This window comes from Anolis sagrei, chromosome 3, assembly GCF_037176765.1.
Source record: "Anolis sagrei isolate rAnoSag1 chromosome 3, rAnoSag1.mat, whole genome shotgun sequence".
Lineage (NCBI taxonomy): Eukaryota > Metazoa > Chordata > Lepidosauria > Squamata > Dactyloidae > Anolis > Anolis sagrei.
The window spans coordinates 172,052,265-172,070,001 of record NC_090023.1 but is presented as its reverse complement, the minus strand read 5'-3'; the positions used below and the strand labels follow the sequence as shown (position 1 = coordinate 172,070,001).

Sequence of the window (17,737 nt, the reverse complement as noted above, 5' to 3'; positions counted from 1 at the left end):
TATAGATGGTTTTTATGGGTCCCATTAGAAAGGAAGCTGATTCACGAGTTTTGGAAATGAAAGACAGCATAAAACAGGAAAAGAAGCCAAAGAGGAGGATACCTGGAAGGTGCGTCTCTTTATGACTGGGGGTGGAGCCAGCCGCACTGAATTGAGAAGAGGCAACAGCTGAAGAAGACCGAATGAGAAGGTCACAGGGCAAGGCCAAAAGTCACAAGGCAAAGGAGGTCAGTAGGGCATCAAAAGTCATAGAAAACAGCCAATGAAGAAAATGGACAGAGAAAAAGAGAAAAAGAAAACCATGAAAGTGAATCATAGTTCAGAAACAAGAGTGCAGAGCATCACGAAAATAAACTTGTCATTGGATACCTCCTGGCAAACCTCTGAACTCTCCTATATTACATTTTAGCCATTTGACACATATTAGCGTCTGGAACACAAGGAATAAGCTTTGGGTTTGCTCTTCGGGATTTAAGTTTTCAAATATTTCCTGGTTATATACTTCAAAGTAAAACTTTTTTTTTTTGGTCGTGTCAGGAGTGATTTGAGAAACTGCAAGTAGCTTCTAGTGTGAGAGAATTGGCCGTCTGCAAGGACGTTGCCCAGGGGACGCCCGGATGTTTTGATGTTTATATCATCTCATGTCCCTGCATGAGGAGCTGGAGCTGATAGAGGGAGCTCATCCGCCTCTCCCCGGATTCGAACCTGCGACCTGTCGGTCTTCAGTCCTGCCGGCAAAGGGGTTTAACCCACTGCACCACTGGGGGCCCCTAAAGTAAAGTAAAACTGAAGAGTAGATACTATACTTCAGTGTTTTGTTACTTAGGTCTGTTCACCTAAGTAACAAAAGTACTGTGACACTTTAAGTTATGTCTTCACTTGTTCTTGGCACTTTTCTGTGTTTGCAATATCCCTATTTCCATTTTCTTTCTGCATGAGCACATTTTGCTTACCTTCTTGCCATGGTACATTACATTGCTCTCCCATCCAGTGTTTTTAAACTTTTAATCTCTGCAACCGGCCCTACCCACTGTGATCAACTTTCTGTGTTTAAATATTGCGATTTTTATATTGTTCTGATGTATTTATTTATACTGTTTCTTGTATTTTATCCCATTTTCTTATATTTTCTTATTAATTTTTTATGTTGTATATTTGCATTGTTGTATTGCTGGGCTTGGCATCCTGTAAGCCACCCCGAGTCCCCTTGGGGAGATGATGGCGGGGTCTCAATTCAAAGTGCTGGCGTTGGCCTTTAAAGCCCTAAATGGTTCCGGCCCAAGCTACCTATCCGACCTCATCTCTGACTATGAACCCACCAGGACTTTGAGATCTTCCGGGGAGGCCCTGCTCTCGATCCCGCCTGCTTCTCAAGCACGGCTGGCGGGGACGAGAGATAGGGCCTTCTCGATGGTGGCTCCTCGGCTGTGGAATGCCCTTCCTACGGACATTAGACTAGCACCATTTCTAATGGTATTCCGCAGGAAAGTGAAGACCTGGCTGTTTGAGCAGGCGTTCGAATAATTAGTGCAATGATTGGTTAATGAACATTGGAACGGAATAATGGATGATGAATCTGGATCATGTTTTTGATGATGAGAGGATAGTGATTAGTGAATGGTTATTGTAGTAATTGTTTATTAATTATGTAATATGTTAGGTTGTTAACTGTTTTTACACTGTAGCATTGAATTTTTGCTGTTCTTATTTGTTGTGAACTGCTGTGAGTCGCCTTCGGGCTGAGAACAGCGGTATATAAGTAAAGTAAATAATAAATAAATAAATAAATAAATTATTATTATTATTATTATTATTATTTGCTCCTTGTTTCCTTGCCAGCTAGATGGTGACTGTGTAAATATCGAATTATGTTTTTTTACGAGGGGTATTTTTTAAGCAAGGTCCGTTTTGTTGTAGACACTAGTAGTTCGCGCGCATACCGCAACGAGCACGTGCGTCGTGTACCGGCATGCCTCGGGAACAACTGTGTTCAGTTTCCGCTCTGTAGCTAACCTGTACGGTTCTGTTCTGTGCTTTAAAAATGTTTAAGACTATCAACTCACCTGCCGCATGTGAGTTTCGCTCAGTGATACGGTTTTTGTCAGCAAGGAAACTGCCTGCTGCAGAAATTCATCGACAGATTTGTGAAGTGTACGGTGATACTGTTATGAGTGAAAGCAAAGCGCGTAAGTGGGTACGACAATTCAAAGATGGCCGTGACAACGTCCATGATGAGGACCACTCCTGTCACCCTTCTTTGATTACAGTGAACTCTTGGTTATCAGAACAGGCGGCAAGTTTTTATGAAGAAGGTATTTTAAAATTGGTTCAGAGGTATGATAAGTGTTTGAACAAACTTGGCAACTATGTCGAAAAATAGAGTGAAGTATGTACTTTCTGAAAATAAATGTACTTTTTTGAAATAAACTTTCATTGTGTACTTATGTTCAAACGGACCTTACTTAAAAAATACCCCTCGTATTTCTAGATTGGTTTTGAGTCCTCCTTCGGGGGTTGAGAAGGGCGGGGTAAAAGCACCCGAAATAAATAAATAATTTTTTAGCATTGATGCAATTTTACTCTTTACTAGACAAGACTGCTCAGCCATCATCAAAATGTGTGCTTACTTTTTTAAAAAATCTGTGAGAGTGAATGAGACAACACCTTTTTAATGCCTGAAGTAGTTATTTAGTGGCTGAATAATGCAAGAAATCTTGTCAACAAGATATACATATTTCTAGATGCTTTTATTTACGGCCGGATGTTTAGCACAGCTGATAAATCACCAGCAACTATAACATCTGTCAAGTGAAAGGTTGCAAGTTTGAAGCCCTGGATTGGTGTAAGCAGTCGACTATCAGCCCTGCTCACTGCTTACCTAAGCAGCCGAAAACAGCTTTAGCTGTTTTAGAAATTAGGTACCGCTAAAAGCGGGGGAGGTGTTTTACGATGCCATAAAGAAAGAAGATTGGAAAATGCTGGGTGACCAAAAAGGAAGGAAAAAGTCCTGCCAGCTCTTCGTCATAGAGGATGGAGCAATAGCACTTCCTATGGCTGGACTCACCTTCCTTGGTACCAAAAACAGATGGATACGGATTTGACAACACCTCCTTTCTGTTCTGTCTGTGTATTGTCTATACAAAGCGGCACTGAATGTTTGCCATGTATGTGTGCTGTGATCCACTCTGAGTCCCCTTTGGGGTGAGAAGGGTGGAATATAAATAAAGTGTTGTTACTGTTGTTTTTGTTATTGGAGATTATTATCAGAACTCATTCCTTCAGTTCAGCACACAAAGCTTATTCTCCTTGAATGTTATTATCACAATTTGAGTCACTTCTCATTTTCATCAGTACAAACACAAAACCAATCAAGTTTTGATAATGTTCAGAAGGACGAGTGTCTCAAAGATCTGTTTACAGGCTAAGAGGTGTACCTGCAGGTCTCCCATGACAGTTTCTGTGAACACTTTAGAAAGTACATTTTCCTTTCCTTATTTATGGCTTTATATTCTTTAGTATAAGCCAAATTCCAACCTTGTTGCAAAGTGAAATGTCACCACAATATTGCAGAGCTGCAACCCAGTCATTCTGGGCTGTTGGATAAAATTAGAGAGAACATGTTATAGATGTAAAATTGGAAGAGCAAGGTTTGGATTCACAGCAATTCCAAAGACCACAGAGGAGCAAGGTCAATGAACCACATGTGGTAGGAAGGGAGGGATCACTGTGATCCTAGTAGTTCTTACAATAAGATAGTAAAGCAAGAAGGATTTTCGAAAGAGTGTGTGCTACATATGTTCTGCTCAAAGTACCAAATCTGAGTGCATGTGGCAATTCATTCTTTCTCATAAAATCTGGACCAAGAGCCTATATCCATCATGATGTACTTGTTGATTCCTTCTAATATCTCATAATCCTCCCGATGTGTCTTTGGAGAGTGACTATCCCATTTCTGTTTGTTCCATCGACAGTTGTCCTCATGATCCACCTTCCGCTTGTCCTTAATAAAGCCAAACCCCACTGCTTGGCCTTCTTGGACTCCTCCCTCACAAATATACTTTTTATTCCTATCTCACCCAGGGTTTAAATGTTCTATCTCATGCATTTGATCTGCTCTTGTGTCTGATTTTTATTATGTGCTTTTGCACTGTTTAGTTTATTGTATTTTGTTACTTATGTATTTTGTTGTGATATAATTTCTCTGTTGTTTTGTGTCCAACTTTGCTGTATTATTTTGGGCTTGGCCTCATGTTAGTCACCCAAAGTCCCCTTTGGGGGAGATGGTGGCAGGGTATAAATAAAGTTTATATATATATATATATATATATATATATATATACTAGCTGTCCCCTGCCACGCGTTGCTGTGGCTTAGTCTGTTGATCTGGAAAATAAAGTAATGAGAAAGTGTTGGTTTCTAATATAAACCATATATTAGAAATATTCTAATATAATATTAGAATATTAGAAATATTCTAATATAAACAATATTTCTTGTTGTTTCTTTGTCAGTGTTGATGTGGAGAGTGTCTAGTTTGCCCACCCTGGAACATGCAAGATATCATTGTCCTTCTTTAAGGGTCCATTTCAAATCTATGATACTGTATCTGTGTGTGTGTGTGTGTGTGAATCAGGTCTATCTATCTATCTATCTATCTATCTATCTATCTATCCAGGCCCGTAGCCAGGATTTTGATTCGGGTGGAGCTGAGTTTGATTAGGGGGGGGGGGGGGGGCTGAGTCTGAGTGAAAGAGGGTCTACCCTAGCAAACCTTTTGTATTGTTACCCCAATACCCCCATGCATATGGGATATATTGAGCATGGTGATCAGATCATAATACAAATAAACATAACAGTTTAAATAATGTACCAGAAAGGCCTTCTTGTGGACCACCATGAGAATTTCGGGGGGGGGGGGGGGGCTGAAGCCCCTCAAGCACCCCCCCCCCCTGGCTACATGCCTCTATCTATCTATCTATCTATCTATCTATCTTGATGACTGGATGGCTCTTTGTCAGGAAGACTTTGATTACGTTTTCTTGCCCTGATGAAGGGAGTTGGATTGGATGGCCTTAAGTATTTTCTGTTGGTCATAGGGGTTCTGTGTGGGAAGTTTGCCCCGATTCTGTCATTCGTGGGGTTCAGAATGCTCTTTGATGGTAGGTGAACTGTGAATCCCAGTGACTACAACTTCCAAATGTCAAGGTCTATTTTCCCCAAACTCCATCTGTGTTCATATTTGGGCATATTGAGTGCTTGTGCCAAGTTTGGTCCAGATCCATCATTGTTTGAGTCCACAGTGTTCTCTGATGTAGGTGAACTACAACTCGCATACTCAAGGTCAATGTCCACTAAACCCTTCCAGTATTTTCTGTTGGTCATGGGAGTTCTGTGTGCCAAGTTTGGTTCAATTCCATCGTTGATGGAGTTCAGAATGCTCTTTGATTGTAGGTGAACTATAAATCCCAGCAACTACAACTCCCAAATGACAAAATCATAATTTTTTGAGTGATGGTCACTCCTTGTGTTGTGAGACGTTTTGTTGCCAAATTTGGTGTGATTTCGTTCATTGGTTCTTTTGTTTTTAAGGTACTCATTATGCACAGAGCATTTATATATATATATATAGATATATATAGATATATATACAGAGAGAGAGAGCACTCCAGTTGCCTTTCCTTTTAGTTAAAATCCAAAATGCCTAAGAAGTATATGAGTACTTTATGTCACTGCTTATGTGAAGAATTTTGTGTGAAGTCTAGTCTTTTATTTCTATTTTTCTTTTTATCAGTATCCCTTTCCCAGAGTTCAACCTGAGATGTAGCTGGATTGTAATTGATGTTGACAGTCTGCAATATTGGATTCATCTCCTGGTTCTTTTGCAACAAGACTGGTAGTAAATAAACCATTTCCCCACAAACCTTCAAGGTAAGGATGTGATTAGAACGCAGTGCTGCAAGTGTGGTACTTAGGTATTCCTAAAGGACAGTGAAGACACAGTGACACAGAGTGGGTCAACTCAATTCACTACACAGTCAACAGTGAAATGAACTTTACTGCCTTAAGTCTACTCTGAATGCAATGCGCAGTCCCAGTCATGTTGTACAAGACCAACTGTCGTCTTTTCATTACCTGCTTTGGTTACCTTGTCTGTCCTCCAGGCTTGTATTGTATAACACATGCATAACCTCTTGATGTGTTCATTTCTTCAATTTGAAAGAACAGTGTCAACTTTCCTATGTGTTGCCTAATGGAGGGACTATATAACTGGGACTGGATTTTCAGTCATGCTCTGCCAGGGCTAGAGATGGAGAGCAACCCAGGTCACACTTCACAAATCTTAAGTCATACTCTCTCCCTATTCTTTCACTCTCTTTTTAAGGACTTCAGTTATTCCGGAGCAATGAAAACAATCTGTTCAGCTTTAAGACCCATAAAGAAAAAAATCATGTAGATGATTGATATAATCTGTAAAACATTATTAACTTTACAAGCAACAGTTACGAGGATAGTAATCGTGACAAGTGTGCTCAACCACTCCAAGAATTCCAGCTCTCAGGGCCAAGATTGCCTGTTCTGCGTATCTCAACATTTAAAAATAATGACATTTACAATTCCTATTATGAGAGTCATGAGGTAAAAATTCTAACCACACTATTATGGTTCACAGGACAGTCCAAGTAACAATGAGCAGGCTGTATGTTAGTGTAAGTGTAACATGCACAGATATCTATAACAACAATTACAAAAACTGTAGATTGCAAATCACAATTTCTATGTTCCCAGAATTTCTACATTGAATGTAACATGAGAACATTCACACGATTAATTAAAGACTGTAAGTAGAATGTAAGTTACATACAGCTGTTACATCAGCTCCACTGGCTGCCGATCCAATTCCGAGCACAATTCAAAGTGCTGGTTTTAACCTACAAAACCCTATACGGTTCCGGCCCAGTGTATTTGTCTGAATGGATCTCCCTCTACGTCCCACCTCGGAGTTTAAGATCATCTGGGGAGGCCCTGCTCTCGACCCCGCCTCTATTTCAAGTGAGGCTGGCGGGGACGAGGAGCAGGGCCTTCTCGGTGGTGGCCCCTCACCTATGGAACTCACTCCCCGGGGAGATCAGATCAGCGACCTCCCTTCTGTCGTTCAGAAAAAAACTGAAGACCTGGATTTGGGACCAAGCTTTTGGACATTCTGGCAGCTAAAATAAGGACCCATTGAAGAGCAGGAATTGTTGGAATGAATGGACATTTCGGAACTCTGAATTTCACTGTGCATGAAATTGTTTTTATTATATTATGTAGTGATGTGTTTTAATGCTGTTAAATGTTTATACTGTTTAATATATGCTGTATATTTTGAAAGGCATCGAATTTGTGCCTTGTTTGTAAGCCGCCCTGAGTCCCGCCTCGGGGGTGAGAAGGGCGGGGTATAAGTAACTGCAATAAATAAATAAATAAATAAGTAGACTTACATGGGTTTTGAAAATCCCCCCAAACAGTGGGATTTTGGGCATTCTAGTATACCATTTTGTTTATATATTGTCCTTTTCCTATCTAGTGAATCCAAAGACTATAAATGCTGATAGGAAATCAAAACAGAACCGATAGCTACCAATTAGAATGTGAGTAGTCATGCGTGTACAACAACAACCTTTTCAAAACTATGTCAATTTGGGGATTGTAGTATATCTACTATGTGTATGTTGCTGTGTTTCTTATTTAGTGAATTAAAACATCAGAACACCTGATGAAGACATTGCGAAACAAGGGAAACAACCCGAGAGACCTTGTTGTGTGTCACTGTCACTTATGCTGTTTATGGAAGAAGATCCTTCGACAACATAGAAAGTGTTATTTTGTGCCATTGTGCCTGATATTGTTTAACTGTTATTTTGGAAGCTCTAGTTTCACTGTATTGACAAAGTATTGATAAAACATGTGTCACTGTCTCTGATGTTGTTTATGGAAGAAGATCTTTCAACAATATAGAAAGTGTTATTTAGTGTCACTGTGCCTGACATTGTTTAATTGTTATTTTGGAAGCTCTAGTTTCACTGTGTTGACAAAGTATTGAAAAATTATCTTCTATTTATAAACAGTCTTTAATTAATCGTGTGAATGTTCTCATGTTACATTCAATGTAGAAATTCTGGGAACATAGAAATTGTGATTTGCAATCTACAGTTTTTGTAATTGTATGTTAGTGTAACGCACAGTAAAAGATAGCACAAAGCATACTCCCATTGTATTTTTTTTCCACAACTTTTCCATTGTATTGTCAACTTCTTCATTATAACCTATCTTCACATATTAGGTGTTTACCTACAAAGCCCTAAATGGTTTGGGACCCGCCTACCTGCGTGACCGCATCTCTGCATACGAACCCACACAATCTCTTCATCTGGAGAGTCCCTACTTATGATCCCATCTGCATCGCAAACGCGATTGGTGGGGACGAGGGATAGGGCCTTCTCGGTGGTGGCCCCTTGACTCTGGAACTCTCTCTCTAAGGATATCAGGCAAGCCCCATCGCTGGCAATTTTTAGGAGGAGCTTGAAAACATGGCTGTTCCAGTGTGCCTTCCCAGAATAAGGAAACTCCAAGGATTTTGTCCCCAACGCACTTTATCAGAGACTCAGGATATCTGCAAACCCAGCCCTCTCTAAACACCTACCCTTTTCTCCTGGTTATGCCCAGCACTTTTTAATTTTAATTTGAATTATTACATTTGCCCCTGCCATAGTTTTTAATTGCGTCATTGTGTGTTGTTAATGTTATCGCTTTGTTTTGATTTATTTTGTTGTATTGTTGTTGTTGTTTTATTGTTGTATGTGGGCTCGGCCTCTTGTAAGCCGCACTGAGTTCTTCGGGAGATGGTAGCGGGGTACAAATAAAGGATTATTATTATTATTATTATTATTATTATTATTATTATGTGGTTTGCTTAAGATTTAGAACAGGGTGTGAGATGGGAAACTGGAAGTTCTTAAATAATAGAGCTGTGCAAAATTTTGGATGCATTCATAAGTCGTTACTATTCGGCAGAATTTCATACATACGATTTGACTTCCTTTCTATTTCCTTGGAAGAAAATCTTCCCTTGGAAGGCATAAAGCATAGTGCCATTTAATAATACTTTACTTATTTATTTATTTATTTATTATTCAAACTTATATGCCGCCACTCCCCTGGGGCTCGGAGCAGCTTACAAGAACTAAAATCTAACACAATTTTAAAACAATTTAAAAACAGCAATATCAAAGATCAAAGGCCTGTCGAAACAGATATGTCTTACATGCCCTGTAGAAAGCTGATAAGTCCCGCAAGGCATGGACTTCGGGTGGCAGAGTATTCCAGAGTGATGGTGCCACTGCTGTAAAGGCTCTGCGTCTGGTTGCTGTTAGACGCAAGGTCTTGACATTGGGGATTTCCAACAAATCTTGGTCCTCAGAATGGAGTGATCTCTAGGGTTGGTAGGGGGAGAGGCGGTCTCTTAGGTACATCGGCCCCAGACCATGCAAGGCCTTAAAGGTGAGTACCATCACTTTGAAAGTGATCCGGTGCTCAATTGGTAACCAATGCAGCTGTAGTAAGATTGGTGTTATGTGGCATCTCATCGGAATTCCCGCAAGAAGCCGAGCAGCTGCATTTTGTACCAACTTGAGCTTCCGGATCACCGACAGAGGAAGGCCAATGTAGAGCGCATTACAGTAAGTAGTCCAGTCTTGAGATGACCGTAGCCTGGATCACTGTAGCTTTGTAGTCAATTCACAATTCTACCTACTTCTTCCATTGCAATGAATGGGCAGAATAACTAAATAAAATCATAATGAAATTTCAGAATTTTGGATTCAAAACAAAATCATACCTTCCAACTTTTTTGAAACATGAAATGAAACTAAATGTATTTCAAAACAAATTTCTGGCATTACTCACACTTCTAATAAATAATAATGTCTATATCCTACTGTGACCATAATAAATTAGTAGGCTTTTATCCAAATTAGCCTAGCCTGTAAAAAGAATGAATCAACGGTAGTCCATGCTCTGGTTACATCCTGTATAGACTACTGCCACGCGCTCTACATGGGGTTGCCTTTGGAGACTGTCCAGAAGCTTCAACTGGTCCAATGGTCGGCAGCCAGGTTACTAACAGGAGCGGCTCCCAGGGAGCATACAACCCCCCTGCTGCGCCAGCTCCACTGGCTGCCGGTTTGCTACTGGGCACAATTCAAAGTGCTGGCTTTGGTTTATAAAGCACAGTACTGGCCCAACTTACTTGTCCGAACACAACTCCCCTTATGAACCACCGAGGATTTTAAGATCATCTGGGGAGGCCCTGCTTTTGGTCCCGCCTTCGTCACAAGTACGTCTAGTGGGGACGAGAGACAGGGCCTTCTCAGTGGTGGCCCCTCGGCTATGGAACACCCTCCCAAGGGAGATCAAATCAGCTTCTTCACTCCTAACATTTCAGAAAAAACTCAAGACATGGCTATTCGAGCAAGGATTTGCAAATATTGAGTAACAGGCATAGGAATTGGAACAACTGCACGATGGGACTGGACAATGTTTTTAATGAGAATTTATTGATTTATGTTTTATTGTTATGATTTTATGGTTGTAATCATTTTTATATTGTACTTGTGTTTCTATGGCATTGAGTTTTGCCTCGAGTTGCTGGAAGGCTGGGATGGGCAGTATACAAATGCAGTAAATAAATAAATAATCAACTGTCCCAAGCAGCTGATGCTGTGGGGAGGCAGAAGTTGCAACCTCCAGCCATTTCTCTCTCTTGGACAACGGAAATGTACACACTACACCCGGGTTTGCTGCAATATGTCCTCCCCTCCACTAGCCTTCTCCACTTAGCGCCCTGTCACTAGTGCTAAAATAATTCAATTATATGTCCAATTATTTTATGTACATGGAATGGTTGGTGGGACAAGATCTAGAGCTTTACCCTAGACATCTTGGGCTACTTCTATTTCTGACCAATAACTAGTTTTAAGCTCTGGTTATTCCCATATTGTGTGTGATTAGTTCCATCATGTTTTAATATTTTGTGGACCTTTCTTTTCACCTTGATCAATATAAGGAGAGCTGGAGGCCAAGGACTGTAACTGAACCCCCAATACAAGACAAGCATTTTGAACTACCCATCCCTAAACGTATAGCAATCTACTGACATTTCTCTTCTTAATAAATAGGCTTGATCTTCTATTACTGCCAGTAAATGTGCTGCGACACATCAATCAGCACCAACAGCCTTCTACCTCAGATTGCTTTAAAACAGTGTTTCTCAACCTGGGGGTCGGGACCCCTGGGGGGGTTGTGAGAGGGTGTCAGAGGGGTCATCAAAGACCATCAGAAAACAAAATATTTTCTGTTGGTCATGCGGGCTTTATCTGGGAAGTTTGGCCCAATTTGGTCATTGGTGAGGTTCAGGATTTTCTTTGATTGTAAGTGAACTATAAATCCCAGCCACTACAACTCCAAAATGCCAAGGTCTATTTTTCCCAAACTCCACCAGTGTTCATATTTGGGCATATTGAGTATCCGTGTCAAGTTTGGTCCAGATCCATCATTATTTGAGTACACAGTACTCTCTGGATGTAGGTGAACTACAACTCCAAAATTCAAGGTCACCCACCAAATCCTTCCAGTATTTCCTGTTGGTCATGGGAGTTCTGTGTGCCAAGTTTGGTTCAACTCCGTCATTGGTAGAGTTCAGAATCCTCTTTGCTTGTAGGTGAACTTTAAATCCCAGGAATCACAACTCCCAAATGACAAAATGGACAAAATGCGCACACACCCCCGAACCCACCAGTATTCAAATTTGGATGTAGTGGGTATTTGTGCCAAATTTGGTCCAGTGAATGAAAATACATCCAGCATATCAGATATTTACATTACGATTCATAACAGTAGCAAAATTACAGTTATGAAGGAGCAACGAATGTTATGGTTGGGGGTCACCACCACATGAAGAACTGTATTAAGAGGTCGCGGCATTAGGAAGGTTGAGAAACACTGCTTTAAAAGGTTTCTCATCTACATGTTGTTGTCATCCAGAATCTGAGACCAGCTGTAGCTCTGTAACCCACTGGATGAAGAATAAATCTTGGGGCTCTATACCAACACACTCTTCAAATGCTGAACAGAAAGTGTTTAAGCTTCTGTCTCGATTATCGTTCCACCCTCAAATGTTTGATCTCTTTCCAAAACATTTTGCACGACTCTCCAAAAGCAAACCCTTTGTGTTAGTTTAGACCTATCCCTCCAATCTTCACTATCTCACAAGACACTCCTTTCCCCCCTCTTTTTTCAGTGGTGGCCCATGGGAGGGATAAGGCGGGATAACAAATCAAATTTGGGAATTTCCTGGACTTAGTGAACATATTTGTAAAATATAGGTCTCCCCCACTCAAAACCCTCTCTCTATTAACAATGCCAACCAGAGGCTGTAAACAACTAATTGACATCCACGGATTAACAACTAACATCCACTGGGATATTGAATAGAAATTATGGAACAGATTAAGAATAGGGAGTGCTTTTTATTACCTTCAGGAATAAAATGCTTGAACAAGAATGTAAAAACTTTCCCAGAAATAATCTCCGTGCTAACAAAGGCAAACCAGGCAAGAAAATGTTGTATGACAGGATGAGAATGGACTTTATTTAAAGTGTTGTATATTTTCATAAAGGCCATTCTAGTAAACAAGAGATAATACATAGGAATTGTTTTTAAATAAGAGCCGCTTACCCTGTGTGGATAGTCTCCGCACTGACCCTGCAAAAAAGAAGAAGAGGGGATTAAAGAGAGAATAGTTGAAGTTATCAATGCCATAAACTAAAATAGATTCAAGGAGACAGGTTCACAGCAGGTGCATGCTTGGCACAATTTCACCCATTTCAGCATTTAGAGAACTGGCCTGCTCAATACGGGATCACCACATATAAATATGTGAGAGGAAGCCACAGGGAGGAGGGAGCAAGCTTGTTTTCTGCTTCCTTGGAGACTAGGACGCGGAACAATGGCTTCAAACTACAAGAGAGGAGATTCCATCTGAACATTAGGAAGAACTTCCTGACTGTGAGAGCCGTTCAGCAGTGGAACTCTCTGCCCCGGAGTGTGGTGGAGGCTCCTTCTTTGGAAGCTTTTAAGCAGAGGCTGGATGGCCATCTGTCAGGGGTGATTTGAATGCAATATTCCTGCTTCTTGGCAGGGGGTTGGACTGGATGGCCCATGAGGTCTCTTCCAACTCTTTGATTCTATGATTCTATGATTCTAGGCCCGTAGCTAGGATTTTGATTCCGGGGGAAGCGGGGGGGGGGTGAGGATCTACCCTAGCAAACCTTTTGCATCATTATCCCAATACCCCCCATCAGGCCCGTAGCCAGGATTTTGTTTCGGGGGGGGGGGGGGGGGGGGGCTGAGTCTGAGTGAAAGAGGGTCTACCCTAGCAAACCTTTTGTATCGTTACCCCAATACCCCCATGCATATGGGATATATTGAGCATGGTGATCAGATCATGATATGAATAAACATAACAGTTTAAATAATGTACCAGTAAGGCCTTCTCGCAGAACACCCTGAGAATTTCGGGGGGGGGGGGGGGGCTGAAGCCCCTCAAGCCCCCCCCCCCCCCCCGGCTACATACCTGATCACATATTATTTCTATTGTATTACTTAAGCTACTGAGCTCTGTTGCACTTCAAAGCTATTACTCTGATTCTTTCGTATGGTTAGTGCAATCCTCCATGAATTTGGTGTAACATGAACTTAAATATACTCGTAGATTTGCTAATTTAAGCAGTAACTCTACCTATCCGACCGCATCTCTGCCTATGAACCCACCAGGACTTTGAGATCTTCTGGGGAGGCCCTGCTCTCGATCCCGCCTGCTTCTCAAGCACGGCTGGCGGGGACGAGAGATAGGGCCTTCTCGGTGGTGGCTCCTCAGCTGTGGAACGCCCTTCCTACGGACATTAGACTAGCACCATCTCTAATGGTATTCCGCAAAAAAAGTGAAGACCTGGCTGTTTGAGCAGGCGTTCGAATAATTAGTGCAATGATTGGTTAATGAACACTGGAATGGAACAATGGATGACGAATCTGGAACATGTTTTTGATGATGAGACGACAGTGAATGGGTATTGTAGTAACTGTTTATTAATTGTGTAATGTGTTAGGTTGTTAACTGTTTTTATACTGTAGCACTGAATTTTTGCTGTTTGTATTTGTTGTGAACCGCTGTGAGTCACCTTCGGGCTGAGAACAGTGGTATATAAGTAAGGTAAATAAATAAATAAATGATTGTACAACCAGATTTCTTCCTGACTTGGAGAAATAAATTCCCAATAAAAATGCCTGTGTTCATGGCCTTATATGACCGTGACATTATTTGCAAAAAAAAACTATAAATACCAAAACAGATGAATTTCTGGATATATCTGTATCCTAAAATGACTTAAAATCTTCTTCTAGTTTCTGACATAGAGCTTGGAAACATTCGATTATGGACTACAATATCCAAAATCCCTCCTACCAGTATGGATTATGAAATTTGCAATGGTAACTTATGTAAATAAGAATGGAACTTTACCTTTTCTCCTTTTGGTCCAGGGCTTCCCTAAGGAACACAAAAAGACACATGAAGAACAATTCTTGCAAGATGACTAAATGCAAAATGCAAAATAACTAAAGGCAACAAGGAGTAGTAGAAATATTCACTAGTTGCCCTTGATTTAGATTTTGAGAACAGCTCGTTACCTGGCCCAGCTACAGAAATTAATGAGCAAATAGATAGACGGGAGGTGATAAGTCAAAATAGAAGAGCAGAGCAGTGGCTTTGGCGTTCTGCCAGGCTCAGAGAAAGAAAGATAAGAGATTCAAAGCTAAAGCAAAACCAATTTCTAAGCGCTTGGGACATAGCTTAACGAGGAGATAAAAGCCCCAAGTAAAGGATCTGTAGTCAGATGAAGCATCATTTGGAATCAAGTCAAGATCTCAAGATCTTCCAAAGTTTCTTGGAAGCTTTGCTTGGAAAAGATGCATGTTTAAAGTGCCTTTGTTTCACGGTTTTGATTCTTGGATTCTATGATTTTGTATTCATTTGCCTTGGATTCATGTTTTCTGGTTTCTTGGATTTTGTTATAGAATTCTCTGCCTTGGTTTTTCATGGACTTTGGTGGACTAATTCCCTGGACTATTTTGTTCCGGCTTATCATCCTACCTAATTAGATTTACCTATTCCTTTAAAGTGCTTTTTACTTTACTGCTTTTTAATTATCTTCAATAAACGGATTGCATTTCTACTCAACTGTATGGTGTTTAAAGTCTTAAAGGCTTTTCCTGGTCTGGAGTGCAACAGGGGAAGGGATGGGAAATGACCTCACAATCACTTCATTTGATAAAGAAAACACTGCACAGTTTAAAAAAACCACCAGTGTCCTGCTGGTGACAGGAAAGCCTAGAGAAGACAATTATGCTGGGGAAAGTGGAAGGAAAAAGGAAGAGGGGCCGACCAAGGGCAAGATGGATGGATGGCATCCTTGAAGTGACTGGACTGACCTTGAAGGAGCTGGGGGTGGTGACGGCCGACAGGGAGCTCTGGCGTGGGCTGGTCCATGAGGTCACGAAGAGTCGGAGACGACTGAACGAATGAACAACAACGTCCTGCTGGAACAAAAATACAGTGCAAAGTAAGAGGAAACAGAGTGACAATTAATTTGAATAGTGGTCTTAAATTAGAATTCTGTGGATTTTGAGCCAAGTCAAGCAGAAGTCTGCCAGACCACAGTCCTGTAGTATTTGATAAATTGTTTGGTGGGATTATTTCATTAATTCAGAGAGGAAGTACACACTATATCCTGTGGATCACTGTGTTTCAGATGCAAGATAAAACTCTGGCCTCATTGAAAGCAAAAGCATGGATTTAAAATAACCAGTACTTCAACCACAAACTGAAATGAGATACTTTGTTGGAACAAGCCAAGACATACAGGGTGGCAGCAAAATTAACAAAGTGAGGGGAATTTATGGACCTGGAATTAAGTATGTGAAAGTGTGTCCAGTTCCAAGCAAGATAGCCTAAATGGTCTGCTTTGGGTATATCTAGCTGTGCTTTCCAAGTTACTGCCTTGAATCATTTTGCGAACAGTTGATTTTTCAAAACCTCATAGATTTCCTGACAAATATTTCTGGTCAAAAAGTAAATAAATCTGGAGAATGAAAACAGGCCATGTTAACACAATTTCTCATTTTGTCGTCCCATCGGTTTGATAAACTTTCCCCCAGTCTTACTCTTCTGGACTGAAAGCACACATTCATAGCTTTCCATTAAGTGCATACTAATCCTGTAAGATCATTTTCATGTTACTCTTACAGCGAAAAACCCTGTCTGAGTCAAGAGTGTTTTTGCAGTTTTTGAAGCCTCAACATCCACTAAATACACTTAATGGTTTTTCCATGAAAATGTTCTTCCAAGCTGGTACTCAAACATGTTTACAGGTTAATTCTGTGTGAATTACCCAGTATTCTTATGATGTAGTGACTGGTGTGTATGGTTTCCAGGAGAATTGCTGAATGTAGACTTCAAAGAAAAGCTGGCATTTGATAATTCCTTCCTGCCCAGATTTCATCTTCTTATGTCAGACAACATCAAGATGACGTCAGGGAGGAAGAAGTGTTGAGCTGACACTTGACAAAGCAACTATCAACAAACCACTTTATTGTAGGTTCTTGTGGGTTTATTCGGGCTATAGAGCCATGTTCTAGAGGCATTTCTCCTGACGTTTCGCCTGCATCTATGGCAAGCATCCTCAGAGGTTGTGAGGTCTGTTGGAAGTAGGAAAAATGGGTTTATATATCTGTGGAATGGCTGGGGTGGGGCAAGGAGCTCTTCCCTGCTGCAGTTAGGTGTGAATGTTTAGCTGATCACCTTCATTAGCATTTGAAGGCCTGCCTGAGCCTGGGAAAATCTGTTGCTGGGAGGTGTTAATCTGTGCCTGGTTTTTTCCTCTCTGTTGTTTAGCTGTTATAATTTTAGAGTTTTTTAATACTGGTAGCCAGATTTTGTTCATTTTCATGGTCTCTTCCTTTCTGTTGAAATTGTCCACATGCTTGTGGATTTCAATGGCTTCTCTGTGTAGTCTGACATGGTGGTTGTTGGTGTTGTCCAGCATTTCTGTGTTCTCAAATAATATGCTGTGTCCAGGCTGGTTCATCAGGTGCTCTGCTATGGCTGACTTCTCTGGTTGAAGTAGTTTGCAGTGCCTTTCATGTTCCTTGATGCGTGTCTGGGCGCTGCATTTGGTGGTCCCTATGTAGACTTGTCCACAGCTGCATGGTGTACGGTAGACTCCTGCAGAGGTGAGGGGATCCCTCTTGTCCTTTACTGAACGTAGCATTTGTTGGATTTTCCATTTTTCCTACTTCCAACAGACCTCACAACCTCTGAGGATGCTTGCCATAGATGCAGGCGAAACGTCAGGAGAAATGCCTCTAGAACATGGCTCTATAGCCCGAATAAACCCACAAGAACCTAGTGATTCAAGCCTTCGACAATACACTTTATTGTAGATTTCATATTTGTCATTCTCCCAGCACCTCATACCTAAGAGTGAATTATTTCATTTTAACAGTGTATAGATGTTGTTCGAAAAACTCCCATTTTTGCTACTTGATCTATACTGCCCAAGTGTGACTTAATCCTAAAATAAA

General features: G+C 40.9%; 1 protein-coding gene across 1 annotated transcript in view; it reads right to left on the bottom strand.

The window, feature by feature from the left end:
• The window catches only part of COL13A1 (collagen type XIII alpha 1 chain), a 219,722-nt gene that overhangs the window by 127,065 nt on the left and 74,920 nt on the right, over positions 1-17,737 (bottom strand). The window contains exons 9-11 of the mRNA XM_067465689.1: positions 14,619-14,645; positions 12,776-12,802; positions 103-168 (exon numbers count right to left, since the gene is read on the bottom strand). Coding sequence (XP_067321790.1) covers positions 103-168; positions 12,776-12,802; positions 14,619-14,645 — 120 coding nt within the window. The remainder of the gene's footprint in view (positions 1-102; positions 169-12,775; positions 12,803-14,618; positions 14,646-17,737) is intronic.